Source organism: Pocillopora damicornis, chromosome 14 (genome assembly GCF_964200805.1).
Source record: "Pocillopora damicornis chromosome 14, jaPocDami1.2, whole genome shotgun sequence".
NCBI lineage: Eukaryota > Metazoa > Cnidaria > Anthozoa > Scleractinia > Pocilloporidae > Pocillopora > Pocillopora damicornis.
The window spans coordinates 6,961,958-6,980,367 of NC_142683.1; the positions used below are offsets into that span (position 1 = coordinate 6,961,958).

The 18,410-nt window shown below is 38.0% G+C and overlaps 1 protein-coding gene across 1 annotated transcript; it reads left to right on the plus strand.

Annotated features, from left to right (window-relative positions):
* Positions 1-6,796: 6,796 nt before the first annotated feature.
* Positions 6,797-16,617, plus strand: LOC113671100 (homeobox protein six1). Its single transcript, XM_027187320.2, has 3 exons — positions 6,797-6,835; positions 14,290-14,946; positions 15,732-16,617. Exons 2-3 carry the CDS (start codon positions 14,393-14,395, stop codon positions 16,018-16,020), a joined length of 843 nt encoding a protein of 280 aa, XP_027043121.1. The 5' UTR covers positions 6,797-6,835; positions 14,290-14,392; the 3' UTR covers positions 16,021-16,617.
* Positions 16,618-18,410: the final 1,793 nt, after the last annotated feature.

Below are 18,410 nucleotides of genomic sequence, written 5' to 3' on the forward strand. Positions count from 1 at the left end.
AAGTTCAACATTACCTAATATTATCCAAAAAATTCTCAACAAACGCAACATAAAAATTCCCATGCTAGCAAAATAAATGCTAATAATTAAAAAATATATATTATCAACACTTGGTTGAAGTCCTAATGAAAACGGTAAATGAAATATCATAGATCCCAACTAAGCTTAATCGTGAATTAATTCGTTCCCTTTAATGTTTTCTTTTGTATATTTTTTTTTTTTCAAACCAGCATTTAAGTATTACATAACCTGTACAAAGGCTAACTCCTGCACATGATCGTGCGAGGTGCCTGCAGCAAAAAAAGAAATGTTTTGGTACAGTTTCGTCATACTACTATAGAGGACCTTAAAGCAGCGTAAGGTATTTTTCACTGACTAATGCTGGCACTATTTAGGGGAAAAAAAAGAGAAAGCTTTCAACAGACAGCTTTCTTACGGCGGATTCGGGAAAAAATTACAAACTGTAGAAAAAATTTTCAGTGTGAATACATTTCAACCAATGGTTCAACGCACGCTTCAATTATTTGTTGTATATTATGGTATATTGTAGAAAAAATCACTGAGATTAACAACACTTACTAAGTTGGTTTTCGAAAGAACGAGACCTTTTCTAAGCTTCGTTGCTCACCGATGTCTTTCCATCGTAAAGAGAGTTGATCTGCTAGTCACCGAGAAGTCAAATTATTTCGCTCGACCTCGGCAAATGATTCAGCTCTTGCAAAAAAACCTTCGTAACATTATTCGAAGTGAATCAATAAATTCTCTATTCTCTCTTCAATGAAGTCTATTCTTCTCCTAGTCTATAATAATTTTGTTCGTAAAATCTTGTTCCATTATCTTGAAAATAACTTATGATGGAAGCGAAGTTAAGTAACAATTTCTTGAGTATAAGTTTTGTGTCTCGCTTGGATGAAAAGTGAACAAAATATCGCCAAGTGAAACTTCGTACCTTCAAACATTGCGACTTAACAATTTTATCCCGCGTCCTCTTCATGTCAGATATCTCCACTGTCTATTTCTCGGAAAACGTGATCACTGCTTAAAAAAAAGAAATATTTACTAGCAAATTGGATTCTATGTCTCCCTTCTGACGTTTAGTCTGGGAGAATTCCGAGAAAATAGAGCATATGCAAAAATGCAATTGGGTATCGAGGAGAGGTCTCAGGGCTTAGTTTTCAGAAGTTTAGAAATGCTCCTCATGTCTCTATATATCTAAAGTTTAAAGACAAAAAAAGGTTTTATTTCAAAAGGAATACAAAAGTACAAAAGGAGAAAATGATAGGTTGCTAGAAGAAGAGCACTCAGTGCATATTGTATAAACGACCTCGTTCTTGATATAGTTAATTAATTTAATGACAATTTCAAAGGCAGAACTTTTAATGGCTGGTTTGAAGCAGCAGCAATAAAAAGCGGCTCCGTCGGTGGTACACTTGATCAATCAACAAAAGAATCTCAAAGGCGGAAATAGCCAACGCTGGTTTATAAATCACTGGAGCTATTCGATCTATGTACCTGTAAATGTGCACTCAAGGCACATGGTTTTAGGTTCACCTGTATCACGGTTGTATTGGATAAAATCTGCTTATCTTTGTAGTCTACCGCCTCTAATTTAAAAACCTGCACCACCGATCAAATTATGCCAATCACTTTCATTTTTTTTTTTGACTCTTTCTTTATCACACACACAATGGAAAAAAAATGATAATAAAAAAATAAAGAATCCAGGCATTTCTTTACGCGGCTGCCAGTTGTGCTGTAGAGACAAGACTGATTGACGCTTATACGAGGCAAGCATAACTATTAGAACAATACTCAGATATCAACCTGTTCATTGAAAGTGTCTCGGGTTGTAGTTTTATCATTCAAAAGGCTGTAATGATTATCATTCTATTCTATGTAGTCGTTTTGTTTGCGTTTATGCTTGTGTTGACCGTTTTGACCGTTAACCATGATCTGTAATCTCTCTTTTGATTTCGGCGAGAATCGGTTGCTTCCGACTGGTTCTACAACTTAATCAGATAAAATGAAAAGCGGAAAAAAGAGAAGCAAGAAATAATAGTAGGAAAAAAAACGTTAATTCGGTAAGCACTTCAAGTTTGCGTGAGTGTTTACTGGTGTTTTGCTTTGTTTACAGAAAACCCATTGAGCACTTTATGCGCCCCTTCACTTTATACTTTTGCGACTGAACCAGGAGCCCAGGATCTTGAATGCACCTTCGAAAACAAAACTGCTGTTGTACGATAAATTTCTACTTCATCAAGTTTCAACTTAGTTTCAGGCTTAGCAAACTTCATCGTAAAGACGATCCGCAGATGAACAAAAAAATTTTCCCTTGACAATTCCATAACTCCACCTGTCAGTTTTCGAACAAGGAAACTTGCGACAGCGGAAAACGTGTCGATATGAAAATAAGATCGTGATGATGACTCGTCAGAGACACTTGCCAAGTGATGTGTTAAAAAAGGATAAAGGATTAGAGGAAGCTCCACTCTGGTAAAATTTCCTTGTTGAAAAACTTCCCTTAGTTTACATATTTTGCGGAAAAAATGTCCATCACAAGTCCTCCACCCGAAGAAAATTCCCGAGCGGAAATATAATCCAAAAAGACTCCTCAACGATAAAAGAAAAACAAAACACATTAATAAAAGAAGAACAAACCATAAAAGTCTACGACTAAGGGCTCTTTAATTAAAGTGATAGCACGGAAAGCGGTGGATAACTGTGACGATTAGTTTTATTTTACTTACGCATCCCTAGAATCCTTTCTTCCATTCACTGTGTCTACTACAGCGTCGGTTCTCGCGTCAAATTAAATTATATCTAGCTGATACAACTCAACGGACCACAAGAAGAAAAAACCAATTCTCAGCAAGGCGCAAAAAAAGTGGTACAGTTGCGGAATTGTCCGCTGTACCATGCAGTGAAGGCCTTAGACTGGAAATCTTCTACTTGGTGATATCAAGGGTCTCTTGGCTGTTTGTCTTAATTTAACTTTTCATTTAAGTGCAACCTTAAGTTCGTAGCTATTTTCCCTTTCGAAATAGCAAATAGTCAGAATCAAGAGTGCGCACCTCGTTAATTTCTCAATTAAACGTAAACACAGCGAACTACTTAATGAATTTTTTTTAAATTGCGCTGATTGCCGTAACCGGGGTGATACTCTTCCTCAATCACCTACATTTCCTCGATACTTCATTTTTGGTAAGAAAGCACTAACTAACTTTGGTGAGCTAGGATGTTATATATGGGTATATATGGTTATATATGGATAAAGCTTGTGTGGACACCCAAATCTATTTGAACCTTTCATTGTCATTACGTAACCAGAGGCTTTGTGGATACCATACGGTTCTCTAACTGTAAAGCAAGGAAACATCGCTTCAAGAAACTACTTCCTCTTAACGGAAAAAGGCAGCATAAAAAGAAATAGAGCCTTGAGATACCTCAATAAAACACCCCACAAAATTTGTGTAAATCATCCAAAGGTATTGATTACAATATAGGTGCTAATTAAATTCGATGACTCGTTGACATCTTCCTAAAGTAAATCAAATCATGGTCGTAATTATGAATTGGTTTAAAGGTTAGAGCAAGGCCTTTTTGAAAACTTCCGTTTTAACTTATCCGTGGTGAAGATTGGTTTAAAAGGAGCGTAACTTAGTGATAAATAAGTGGGAGATTTGTATTTCTTTACTGTCGATAATTTAAAGTTATTTATAATTGTCTTCATTATTTCATTGAATGGAATTCTGAATCAATTTCAGCCAAAATATCTACACGGTGATAGAAAAGAGAACAAGAAATTCTTCGAAAGTAGGGCCAGGATCTCAAAAAAAATTTTTAAATCACCAAACAAAGGAAACTTCTCAAATTAACAACTGGTTGTTATGACCATATTAACCGTCTTAGGGGAGAGAATGGCTTAATTATAAATGAACCACTTCCCTGGCGCCAAGTATCAAATGACGCACTTAACTCTAAGCTATGCCAGATGTTCGGGAAATTTTAAAATGGAATATCTTAGTTTATGCTTTTGTTTCGAATAAAAACAATCAGTAATTGATACAAGCAGGACAAAAGTATCACTTCAATGATATTGAGGAAAAATAGGTTGGCGTGCGGAGATTTATGTAGGCGAATAACATCATTCCGCAGAAACTGTTCACACTTAAGGACGCGATCTATCTAGGGACCTAAACCACCAGCCAGGTCAGATGAGGTGAAACTTACACTATCTTCTCCAAAAGATGTCGTAATAAAGCGCGTTTTACTACCCTTTTGCAATAGCGCATCAGTGCAAGAAATTACAAATATACAACTAAGGCATATGTTGAATCATAGAAAACAAAAATATATAGCTACGGAAGAAATTGTTTGTTTCTGAGGCCTCAGTTCTAGCTAGATGCCAGTTAAGGCTGCAAAATTATATTTGTTGTCAATGGATCTGTTGACACGACGGATTAGAAAAATGTCACAACTGGAGAGGAAAAACTAGGATGAAGACATGCTATAGATCCATATCTGCACTGCAAGCTCTGCTTAGGAACAGAGCAATTTTTAAGAGATTTTAGAGTCACATGTTTTTCGATTTCTATAAAACAATTAGATCTTCATTTGCTTGGGTATGTCCTCCAAGCCAAGTTCTCCGCGCGGTACCTATTATCGCCAATCGAGCGAGTCTATTCTCCTTCGTCTCACAATGCTTAGAGTCACTAATTTTATTATTTGAAAGACTTATGTATAAACGTTGAGTACAATTTGTTGGGCAGAAAATATGACTTCATGCAAAGCTAATAATCTAGTTACAAACATATAGATTTTAGATTTTATGCTAGAGCGGATGTCATTTTTATGTTCACTACATTGCGAGCTGCTGAGTTCTTGCCAGCATGCAAATCTCTCAATTATACCCAAGTTTTACAGCTGTACATATGGTGTATCTTGGTGAAACGTTTCGAAATCTTATGTTGAAATATAATTCAGTGAAGAGTTTTCGAAATTCCGGCGTTTGACTATCTCTTACTTTCGTTCCCGATCAGGATCCAGACAGTTCAGGGTCAAAGCCTACTCGCGACCCTTTTCACAATTCGGACAACTCTTAAATACTTGTTGCTAGGTATAGCAGGCTGCTGTGTGGCTCAACGGTTTAAAACATCTCGTGTCATATGAAAAAGAGGGACGCTAAAGAGGTGTCTAAAATACCTGGGAAATTGTTTTTCACTTCAAAAAGAGGCTTTGTAATCCGTTTAGCTTGTTAAATATTCATTGCAAACACGAAATGCCTGTTTAATGTCTTAACAATGCGTGTGTTAATTTCATTTACGCTCTCTCGAGAAAACTGTTCAATTGAACCAAGGAACCACGGGAAACTGTGAACCTCTTTGTTCTTTGAGGTAGGTAATGAAAAGCCAACAACAAGAAGAGGATAAACCAAACTGTGCTAGAGCTTTCAGTAAGTTAGAGGTATTTTGCGATTCCTTTTACACTATTTTAAATAACAATTTTTCATGGAACACGTAGGAATGTACGACCACTACATTGCGATTCCCTTCGAAACTCTGGCAAAATTTGATAACTTGACTTTCGATTCTCAACAGCGCTTTTATTTGTCAGATGTGATACCGAAAACCTTACCATATTTTAGGGATACCTGAGAAAACCCTTATTTGTACTCTTTTTCGATACGTTAGGAGGACCAATGTCACTGGTCTGTGTCATAACTTTAGAAATAAACAAACATATAGGAGCGTGTGCTCCGATTACCCCCAAACTTAGAACGTGATCTACAAACTGTTCGTCACGAAGACATTCCTAGGAATTCATGTCTGCTAGAGAAGCACGTAAATTTTCGAAAGGCAGTTTAATATGTATCTGCGCCTTTTTTTCGAATCAAGATCTAAAAATATCGACCACCATAGAAACATGAGTATCGTGTCTCTAAAGGCCAGCTTATCTCGATCCTTCAAGGTATCAAATTTTGTGGTATTTCCCTTCAGGGCTTGTATGACATTTATAAGCTGACACAAACGTTTATTGCAAAGGCTTGCTGACAGACTTTCTTCTTTATTGGAGACACAATGTCCCGCTTGAAACAGTAGAAAGCTATTTGATAACCCCACATAATGTGTCTTTTCGCACTAGGTATTATGTCCTTTAAATTATGCTTAACCTCCGAACCTGCTTCTTGTTTTGAAATACAACTGAAGACACACTCTTTAACTTCCTGAAAAAAGCAACTGATTTGACAAGGAATAAAAACTCTCTTACAAAATGGAATGTTTGGTAGAATCACGCCTCTCACCTCAATTATTAAACCACCTATGCGATTCATTTCCTCTTCAGGATATTTTTGACGCTTCTTGAAAATATAGTCGTGTTGTTTTTCGAATTGTCTAAGAAACCAAAACAAATGTTGAACGGGGCAGATCGTTTTAGGTCACAGTTTTCCTATAATGTGCGAGCTACCCGATATGAAAGCAGATAGTGTTTTACGAATGACTCGAAATGCGATCTTTTCGTTGAAAATTATTTGTACTCTAAGCGAAAAAAATGACCTTTCAGAAATGTTCACTATACTTCCATTTTCTTAATTTTTTCTTCACATGGTTAGGTTCTGTAAGTTTCAAAGATGTCCTCGTATTTATATTTCTTTATACGTGGCATAATTAATTCCACGAGTTATCCCTTAAACCCAGTACGCTGATTGAAGGGTGTTTCTTTACTGTCAGGTGTCAAAGAGACTTAACGCACTCGTACAGCCGCCCCACCAGGACGAAGAGCTAGAAGCTACAGGCGATCGACCATATCAGTTGCCAAAACGGAAAAATCGCAAACGGTAAGAACTTAGTATTCTTTAAGCCTTGTTATCATCAATGTAAAATTAAGAAGAGGTTTTTTTATGGGTTTGACGCCTCTCGGTTGATTTTTCGTTAGCTGGGAGCCAGTTAATTATGATTCGATATCGCGTGGCAAATCGGTCTCACGTATCACGCAAGTTCAAAACTTATCCCGAACCGCAAGAACACAACTTTGTAAGCGAGGATTTGATTTAACAACATTTGTATTTTAATGGAGGCAAAACGAAATTGCATTGGGTAAACATGCACTTGTAAAGGTGTTCCCGACAAGGGCTACTCTTATTAAGAGATGTTCTAGTTTTCGCTTTAAACATGATTAGAAATAATGGTTTTGTTATGTAGCTTCGTTCCAATTGCTTTACTCGAATTCTTATAACACAAAGCGAGACAAGCGACTGATCGTGCCATCAAGGGAAAATGAAAGTTGGAGTAAATAACTCGCGGGAAATTGCATGAATTTTTAAACCATCTCTCACACTTTCCCATTTTCAATATCTTGTTTACAAGAGAATGATTGTGGCGATCACCAAAGGCACTTGTCGTGGTTCAGATCTACAAAGTGTGCGCGGTTGTGTCTTTGGATAATAGGAATGTATTAGAAATTTTTAATGTGGATGGGAATGAACCTTTTCTGCGAGAGGCCGGTAGCCGCCCGACCACGGTAGTCAGTTTGTACAAAGTACTTGTTTGGTTCACAACTGGTGGTAATTTTTCGCCAACCTACCAAAAGAGCCTAAATGAAATTTGCCACAAAAAAAAATTCGACACTCACATCAAAACTAGTTTTTATTATTTGATCTTAAGCAAAATAATCGAGAGAATTTAAGTTTATCTCGCGGGTCCTAAATTCAACAAAGAAAGCCAGACGAGGACCCTGTAACAATGTTGGTTCAAACACCCTTGGCTTTAATAACTCATTCAACGGCAAATATGGAAGGCAAATGGGAGAGTACATTCTCGTATTGAGTCAACAACAAAAATACATTTTGCTTCTACACACATGTCCAGCTTGTTTGCCTATTAGTTGTAATTGTTGCATATGTTGAATCGATTTAAAAGTACTGCAGCTTAATACTGTCATGGAATTGTTCGGAAAACTATAAGTGTTATATAGTGTTAAAACTAGCGGGAGTTGAATTATCTCATCACAGCTTTCCAGGGAATAAAAAGTGGTAATTTTTATCCATTCTTGAAGGGAGACTCCGAACTATCAAAATCATAACAACCAAATTCTTTCAGTAGTTTATAAATGATAGTTTATATTATGATAAACGGCTTTACCAATTACCTCTGTTATCCTTTTTTACACTTATTTCATGTGCGGGAGAACTAAGACCCTAACCATTTACCGTGTATTTTAGCCGCATGTTAATCAGGAACGACGAAAAATAAACCTAGAACTAGATTAATGAACACCAGTACGGCAAATCTCTTAAAACTACTTTTGGTTGAAAGATATGTGAGAAATTTCACACTTTTCACATAGTCCTTCGAAAGTTAAGTAGTTTACATTGTGAAGGCAACAAAACTGTTCTCTGAGATTTGTAAGATAGCATTTGGTTTGTAAATAAAAAAGAGCCCAGATGAAATCGTAATCCATGGTTAAGAGAAGGCAAAAAAGAAAAAGAAAATGAAAACGGATTAACAATGGGGTTAGCTTGTTGAGCGGGAAGCATTTTATTATAGGATAAACAACTAGCGAACAGAAAGACGACAGAAGAAGATTATGAAAACGTTAACACGCTTTTAAATTAAATCTTGGAAAAAAAAAGAAATCCAGAAAAGAATGTTATTCCCATCCTACAAAATAACCGACTACCGAAAGAGAAAATAGAGGATAAACGAGGCCTTTTTCATGTAACTTAATACCCAGCGTTAAAAGCACGTTTTCAACGCCAAGGAACACAAAGGAGAGTGAAATTATGGTTTTCAGCGAAAATGAATGCGGATAAAACCAAATGTGGACAAAAGCACTGACTGGTTTACATTTAGGCTCTAATTGTATCCTTGACATTTTCCCGGTGGAGAGATTTATCGAAAGATACCAGCGAAATTGAAGGCGGGGCCATCCAGAGGTGAAGGAAAATACGCAACAAACTCTTAGCAATAAATCTATTAGTGGTGATCTGCGAAATTCAGTAACGCAACTCTTCTACCCAGGGTAAAACCTCTAAATGTCAATATTGCCAACGCAGCCCACACGGGCGATAACATCTGAGCTGATATCAAGGTAACCCTATATCGATATATCACAACTGGGAAATTACGAAGGCTACATTGACAGACATGAGGGCGGCTTGGCAAACCATCTGGTGTAACCAAATCGTAAAATAAATATCCAAGTTTAACATGTGTGTTGTGAGAGCCATAGAGGAAATATCTCTTCCTTTCATATTTTTAGAGTTTGATATTACTCCAGGTTTATCCTCTGACTAAACGAAGAATATCTCGAACCACTTGAAACGCGTTTGATTTTTGGAAATAAGTAAATGTGTATGATTGCTGCAATAAGAATCAGTGTCAAATGGTTACAACTTACATATTGTTCTAGCCCGAAGTATATTAAGACATCCTTTGATACGTACCGCTAAAGTTGAAATAGAACGAGTACATATATGGTGGCGATATCGTTTAATTAAAAGACAATTTTGAAACTGAATTGTATGCGCTTTAGAAGAAAACCATTAACTCGATATACACTCCTTGTCGTGTCGATCGACACGACCAGGGAAGGCACTTAATAAAGTGGCGCGGTTATTCAAATATCATCGGAAGGTATCGCTCATGTTGCAACTAATTGTTGTTATTCGTTAGCGAGGAATATCATTTTTAAAGAGCGCGTCTGATGAGGGCTGCAGAGATTAACTTTCTTGTTTTGTTGTTTTGAATGAGAACAACTTAGGAGACAAAGCAAGCGGTAATTTTCCTTAAACCTAAATTTTGGACATTCGGACAGACCTGCATTTTGCCTATTTCTGACTTGAAAATCGATTCAAATGGGAGTGAGCTCTCAAATTTTCAATATCGGCTAATTTGGATATCAGATATTCTAAATCGATTGACAAAGAAAAAAGATACGAGGGTCGTTAAAGAAACTTCAAAGTCGATAAAGAGGTTGGATTTCACTTCCGAATCGACCCACAGTTTGTCCTTCATCCTTCCTCACACAAAGTTGTTTTGCCACTATTCTATTAGGACACTGGAAAAAGATGGGACTTCGTGGCGCGATTGATCAAATAACATCGCATTAAGACTATGTTCCCAGGTGTAAAAGCTGACAAACGAAGTGTTGTTTCCAAAAAAAAAAAAAAAAAAAGAGCAGGTTTTCACCTGTGATTAAAAGAGAAACTTTTCAAGCGCAGACTAAGGACATGGTATTACGAAATTCAATTATCATCATCTATAACAGAATGTCGTTTTATGTTGTATTAGCAGTAAATTGAAATATTTCTATACGTCGGGCATTCTATGATGCTGGGACAGGTGCTAGTATTGTTTTCCTTTAGCTCCATGGCTCTAACGCTATCTCTTTGGACACCGTTGGCCGAAAACTTTATAATTTAATCCTTGAAAATTTCTTGAAATAATCCATTCATTTCCTCTCATTCTTTCCAGTACCATGATTGATACACCATCTCGGTCCTTCTGAAATCATTGAAACGATTACGGTTAGAACTCGATGTAAAGAAAATCCTTCCTGCATAGCGCGCTCCTTTAACCTTGCAAATCCTCAAATTTAAAAAACGAGCGTACAACCCTGCTTCGGTTGAAAGTTGAGGTGAAGTTGTCACCACAACGACCAAAATGCACTGAGAGACTTTACAATATCAACAACCATAATTCAACTCAGAATGAGCACCCTTCTTTCAAGAGAAAAGATAAAAATTCTTCGATATAACTTTCTGAAAACAGAAACTTTTAGTTAAAGAACCAATCTCGCGACATCACTGTCTTTCAGAATTAATGCAATCTTAGCGTGAGGCCATCGAAATGAAAACGTGTCATGAAATGATTTTGACCTGTGTTGGACCGTTTCTATATCGATATTTAAATTTTTTTTCATTGTAAACCTTTTCCCTCTTAGAGTACACAGCAGTGCGTTAACCTAAAATAGTTCCGAAGGATAATATTCTGGATAGGAAGGGAAATTGGAGTTCCGATATAAGACTGTACAGCCGTGCGAAACAATAACCCTTTCCCAAAAATTATTACAGCTCCTTAGAGACTGCATAGCTCCATTTTCACAGTTAAGAGGCTGACAAAAGGACATCTAGTCGTGATATCGCATCCCATTCAGTGTCTTGAACGTTAATTAAGTTTCACCTGCAAAGAAAAATTGGCCACCCGCCATTCGGAAGAGTCGTGCTAGGCTTTCGCGTCTACTTTGTTTTATTCCACTATGAAATCAAAACATCTTCCCACTGTTTTATCATGCTCGGACTCGACACGCAGGGACCGTTTTACAGAAGTATAAATCATATAGAATCTATGTCCTCGCTAGAAAATAGGAAATGATCAAATTTTTGTGGCCTCTAAACACAAGTGTTCATGTATAATTAAGAACGGGATTTATAAACCACTATTCTGCAACTGTTGCATACTTCAATCGATTGGATCGCACTTGTCCCCGAAAGGAGTAAATATTTTGTTTTACAGTCCCAAAACTAAAACCGCGGAAGAACGACAAAACAGTAAAACTTATTCTAAAACTTAAACCTGACGCTTTTCAGATCAAACATCCGGTTTATCAGGGCAAAAAAAGAGAGATATATCTATATATATCAAACGACACAACGGGGACATTGTTTCACCTTCTTGCAGTGGGTGTAAGATGAGAATTCTCCTTTACGTTAAACGTCGGAGAAGACAATAAGCCAACGCTAAGCCTGTCTGAAACCAGGAAATAAAATAATAGTTTTATCGCAAGTAATAATTAGCGTTAAGCCATAATATCGACGAAAGCGGGTCCAAAATAAGCTGACACGTTTCCCGCACGCGACGAATGGTGTGGATTCCCACTTCGCTTCGATGGAAGGGACTTCAGTCAGAAAATCTTGGCGAAATCTTTAACCCAAAAGTATTGAAGCAAGACACTGTAGTAAAAAATATAATTCGTTTGACGTAATACCTCAGGTCCTTATCTAATATCGATACACATCCTGTAGGAAGAAAAATATTATCGACGAATTTCCTTTGGGAACTTTGAGGAGATGACCTCAAGGGTACCTTTTAGGAGCAGAGATTTCAAACAGAGATACTAGAAGTGGTAACAATTTACAACGTATGCGTGAAGTGAAGTAACATTTTTAATAAAGAAAACACCTAGATAAAAACAAGAACTTTCAAGCATTTTTAATTAGAATTGGAAGCATTCTATTTCGTTTGTGGAGAAACAGATGAGTCAATGTTGTGGGTGGGCTGGGAAAAAGCGCTGTCACCATTTAAACATTTCTGCCAGTGGTTTTAATTTTTTTCAAGCCCGATGTTTAGTCGAAAATAATCGTATTATGATAGCGATCTTGTAAACACAGAACTTAAAATCAACTGTTTGTACTTCCCATGTGGAGAACAAAGCTCCAGTATGACACCGTCCTGAATTTTGATGGAAAATGTTTAAGAATTGAAGCATAAAAATAGACACGAAGAGGAAATTTTGAAATTCCAGTACCCACGAGTTAAATATAAAATTTCAAAACATCCTATGAGTTGATACAACGGCATGAAACCAAAAAAAAATTCAAAATGAAGAGGGAAAGCCTGGTAGCACACGCTTGGACTGTCATTGCAACCTGCTCCTAATGGCCTGTCAAACATTTCATAAATTATTCATTTCGTTTTCTCTCTCTAATGGAAAGGCACACTTAGCGAGTAAGAATAAAACGTCTCAAATTACACAGTTTTATGGCTTTCTCAAGACAAGGAAAATGTGCAAGTTGAATTAAACAGATAAGTTGTGTACTTTCGCATAACTTCATTTTCGCATGTAATCCTCCTGATAAATAAAACGATTCGCCTTTGAGAACTCTCTTCACGACCGAAAAGGCATCTTTGCTAAATTGCTTTAACAAGCCTATCTGATCTTCAACAAAAAATTAAGTGATGAGATTAACACTGTAGCGGAGCGCGCCAAGTTATAAACACTACCCTGGATTGCCGATGTATTCGTCGCGATTTGCCGGTTAAATTCGAACACCACGCAAAACCTCATGCAAATTGAAGGACAAAAAATGATCTCCGGTAATTTTGAGCTTCCGACTAAAATGCGGGTGAACTTTTTCCGAGAATGTCACGTTTGTAATTAAGGAAAGTCTACGAGCTATACATGACAAAACCTTACATCTTTTAAAGCATTATTAAACATGTTGCTAATTATATTTGGAAAATGTATGTTGTGGTAAATTTTGAGAGATAGTTCACCGTTTAGAATTGAGTAGATAATTTTAGATTCTCAAGATAGAAATACAAATACGTAGCCAAGATTTTAAGAAATCAAAGTTGTAGTTTCCTTTTTCCGATTAATTCTTGTTAGTTCTGGATAAAAGGTCTTTTATTCGGCTTCTAGGGAAAAATAAGAGTAAAAGTAGCATCTAAACCTTCAATTTTCGCAAACCATTCCTTGGTCGTGATTCGCCTGTGGTCTCAGGGTGAAGGAAAAGGTAAACGGGGAACAAATAGGAAATCGCTCTAACAAAAATTGGATCGGCTCTTTATTTCTCTTTTTTTTTCAAAACGCAAAGACGAAACAACAATCTGGATAACACCTGGATTAGCAGAAGAAGACAAGCCATTGTTTAACACGTATTTCGTTGATTGGTTTGGCTGTCATTTCGACAACGACAAATTTGCAAAATCAATAAACACTACCTTTGTTCGTGCCCGTCTCTCATAACATTATTAGCCTTCTAAATTAGCATCTTTTGAGTAATAGCGCGATGTAAACAATCTAGTTCTACTCCCTTACGTCTACCTTTCTAAAAGTTGCCATAACAAATAGTCTCGGGTAAGAAATACGATCCAACTATAGGGTTACAAACATAACAATTCATGGCAGATAAGCTGTAGAGTTCAAATTTGTCAGGCTCGCCACCGTATGTAGTTTTTAAGATAAATAACAATCCAAAAAGCGAGGACGAATGTAATTGCGTTTAAAGCTTGTCGGTAAGCCTTTCTTCTCAAGGACCCATGTTCCAGCGGAAGTGGCAATTTTTGAAGACGCAAAGAAAGCGATTGACATTGTTTCTATGGTGTTTGATTAAAAATCTACTGAAAAAATATAAACCATCTGGATGGCGAGAGTTGGCCAATCACGACTCAGGGTTCAAGTTCTAATCTTAATTTAATAATGACATTGTCACGCCAGTGAATGAAAATTAGTCTGATGGTTAGTGGGTGACATTGGCTTTTTAACTGTGTGCAATTTGATTCCAACCAGCTATAAAGAGCGAGTACCGTCTTAAGTTCAGACAAATAGACAATACAAAGAAGTGAAAGGATAAACTGTAACCGGCAGAGTAACACCCTCCAAACAACAAAGTATGCTGCCAACATTTAGTTTTACACCGGAGCAGGTAGCGTGCGTGTGCGAAGTACTACAGCAGAGCGGAGACATAGAACGTCTCGGAAGATTTCTTTGGTCTCTCCCAGAATGCGAAACCATCCAGAAGAACGAGAGCGTGCTAAAAGCAAAGGCAATGGTTTCCTTCCATCAGGGAAACTTCCAAGAGCTGTATCGCATACTGGAAAACAACACGTTTTCTCCAAGTTCGCATCCCAAGTTGCAGTCGCTCTGGTTAAAGGCGCACTACATCGAAGCAGAGAAACTCCGCGGTCGGCCGTTAGGAGCCGTGGGGAAATATCGTGTTCGACGCAAATTTCCATTGCCGAGAACAATCTGGGACGGCGAGGAAACTAGTTACTGTTTCAAGGAAAAATCAAGGAACATATTGCGAGAGTGGTACTCGCACAACCCATACCCATCGCCTCGAGAGAAGCGCGAGCTTGCTGAGGCAACAGGTCTAACCACTACACAAGTAAGCAACTGGTTTAAGAACAGAAGGCAGCGGGATAGGGCAGCGGAAGCCAAAATAAGGTTTGTGTCTCGCTAGTGTGATGCCCATCTATTTATGGCTTGTACTCATGATCGTTTACCTTCACCTCAGTCACTTTGTATAGCTTATTTTGTCATACAACACTAAATTAGCCAGCCCATATGGGCATAAACTCGCCCTTGCGTGCAAGTTAAACATCATATTTTTAACTTTCAATTTCGCCTTGACCAGGGAATTTATTGAGCTACTCGAGGGTCGGAAGTTGATAAAGCGACTTAAACTGTAACTAGCTGTTCATTTCATGCAAATTTAATTTTCTTCAAGAAGGAGGATCATTTTCATCATACATCAAACATACATGTATACATAACCGCGTGTGCCGAAGGAAAGTGACCACAACACCACGCAATGAGATTTCCGCGTTCACGCTCGTTGATTTACAATCTTGCCAAAGAGAATCGGATACGAGAAAATTCTCATTTGATTTGGCCCTCCTCTTTTGATAACACATTTAAAACAACCAGCTTGCTCGCTAGTCGATTAACAACTTGCGATATGGTTGGCAGCCTCTACTTTCCACAGTGCTTAGGGTTGCATGAGAGGCTTTCGGTCGATATCATTCCCCTAAATTAGTCGCTATTTTTGATCGACAGGGAGACTCGATACTTGCAACGACTTCTTATCACTTGCGATATTAAAGAAGCTTAGAAAGACCGAGTTAAAAAAAATTAAAAAACCGGTGTACAGTATGACAGAGCGCATTTATTTAATAAGTGTTCGTGCTTGTTTGTCATCGTAATGGTTGCCTTTGCACGATTTCAAACAGGGAATCAACGGTGGACATAAGAACCAAGCAGATGTTAAACCCTGAGAAGCAGGCGATGCTGAATGACGTGAAAAAGTGTGGTATACCCGACTTCTCCCAATGCATGAATGGATCACATATACCCGGCACTCACACTCCTGTTCCTGTCAAACTAGAAGTGGATGACCCTACTCTAATGGCTGCAATGTCGCATGAGCCTATGGCGCCCGTTTCGGGGACTGAATTCACCCATGGACTTCACGACAGCCACATGCTAACTACGTTAACAAATTCTCTCGTAGGACTCTAAATGCACCACGCTTTAGGAATTGCCAATGAGACTTAAGCCTTTCTGCAGCTGGTTACGTCGTTTGAACGGAAAAGAACCCGTCTTCTTCTCTTGCACGGGAAAATCTTTCCAAATGCCACAGCTTAGAGAATTTTTTTTCAGTTTAATAAGATATTTAGCATAGCTTATAAAAGCGTAGTTATATTATAATTAGAAACTAAAGCTAAACCATTGGGAAATTCGACAATAGCTGCCTCGTACTTGGGGCACAATGAACTGTTAAATAATAGCTTCATTCATACGCGAAGTTGTGTACAAGGTAAACACCGACGCAAGCTTATAACCTTGCATGCGTATCACGCTTAAAACCAAAACGTCGGTATTGCGTACCAATAAAAAAGGTCATGTATCTTCAAAAGAATTATGTGTATAAAGCAAATGTTTTCTTGCAGTCATGTTTAAAGTACTATCACCTTGTGTTATTCCATATATTAATCTTGTACAGTATTCTTTCACGAGCGACCAGTTGGTTGAAAGCAACTGTGGCGTCCTTGTTAAATGTCAGACGACTTCGCTGTACACCTTAATTTGCAGTGGAAATAAAAATCCCCAGAATAACATGACGTGTAGTGCATTAGCTTAGCCAACGCGACCTTTCATGCGATAAGTTTTATTATTTTCCGTTAAATATATTCAGTGGTTTCTCGTTTTACATGCGGACATCTTCTCAAATAACGCCATATCACTTTGAGGAAATTGAAAACCATTTAAGAGAACCCACAATATATTCAAGTACGCTGAGTTCACTCAGCGTCGATCGTCTAAAAAGTTAAGAGATTTGTTCGTTCAAAAGGAGAGTGACTTATTTTTAGGGGCTACATGCAGACTTCTAGCCAAATGCACACCGATTAGCTTACATATTGAGAGGTTACTGTAAGTTTGACTTCGTAAATACAACTTGATTCGCTGCGTTAAGGATGTTCCATCATTGTTATTTTTACAATAAATCACAATGAGCGGTGCTTAAGAAGGAAATTTGGGCAATAAAAAGATTGGGTTTCTCGTGCTTACGCGTTATGATTTCAATCAGGGTCCAAGGTCTCAGGATCGAGCGCAGAGTTCTCGCGCTAGTGGCGCCGCTGAGAGGCAAATCGTTCAACCTTTCGCCCTTTCTTTATAGCCGAAACAAGAGCAGAAGAAATGAAAGTAGCTCGAAACAAAAAAAAGTAATTGTTTTATTGTCTGAACAAAAGGCTGACACTAGAGGAGAAGAGGGAAACTTTTCAAATGATTAGCACGCGCGTTGTAAAACTATATTACACCCGTCTGTCCCGTGCGCGGAGCTATGTTTCGTGACTTGGGCGTGGGGGCTCGTCCAAGAGCTCGCTTTATCAAGCGTCATAATCATCGGCGACGACAGAAGCTGGGCGCTAGGCCAGTAAAATGCAGTTCAGTCCCCCAGGAGGTTCAAACCACAACACTCCTTTATCTTACGCCGTTTTCCCGAAGTGTATTTATTTATCTCGTCCATTTTCACACAAAAGCACCGTAATTCACATGTATCTTGGGCTTTTGTTTGGCGCTCGCATCTCTTTAAATAAAGCAATTAAAGCACAAAAGAAGCATTGTACGCTTTGAATAGCATTTATCAAGCAAGCACATGTCAAAACACATGTTAACAGCAGCTACTATTTTAAGGTTTGAAGCACGCAAAATGGAGTGAAAAGAATTAAAAGCATCGATTCGATTGATGCTTACACAGTTGGAACCTGTGTGATCGCCTGGTGACATGTTTTTACAACGTTGAAGAAAAACACACTGAAGACCAGCTTCAAAAATAAGGCAGATAATAAAGAGAGATTGATTTAAAGAGCAAAATGAACTTTGAAGCTCAGAGGGAGTAGTTACTCTTTCCGCTTTGCCCACGCAGATAAAATTCCAAACAGAAGAAAGCTGCATTTGCGACGGGAGAGTACGAGTGGGTGTTTCACCGAGAACTGGGTCACTAGAATATTCGCTGGTTTTCTAACGACAAAATATATTAAGAGGAGACTTAAGGTCTGGATTTTAGGGCTACGGTAACACGATGCTTTTAACCAGTCAGGTTTTGTGTATTCAATTGAGTGGTAATAGCGGAAGCCTAAGAAAGCCACATGATCATATCTGTAATCCGAGTATCCTTTTTCACCATTCCCGCAAACAAACAAATGTCCCGAAGTGATAAGCGAAGAGCTAATACACACATGCGGTCCACGAACTCAACCGCGGCGGAACCGGCCTTCCATGCCAATAACAAAAATTAAACCCGAAGAAAATGAAAGAAAAACACACATTTAGCTGTCTTGGTCATTTGTTTATTCGCGTTAAACGTTTAATGCTTTTTTGTTTTTTATTAAGACAGTCGGTTAGTT

Coding starts and splice junctions, on each gene's coding strand:
- LOC113671100 (XM_027187320.2), top strand. CDS start 14,393: ATGCTGCCAACATTTAGTTTTACACCGGAGCAGGTAGCGTGCGTGTGC. Junction 14,947..15,731: donor GCAGCGGAAGCCAAAATAAG/GTTTGTGTCTCG, acceptor GATTTCAAACAG/GGAATCAACGGTGGACATAA.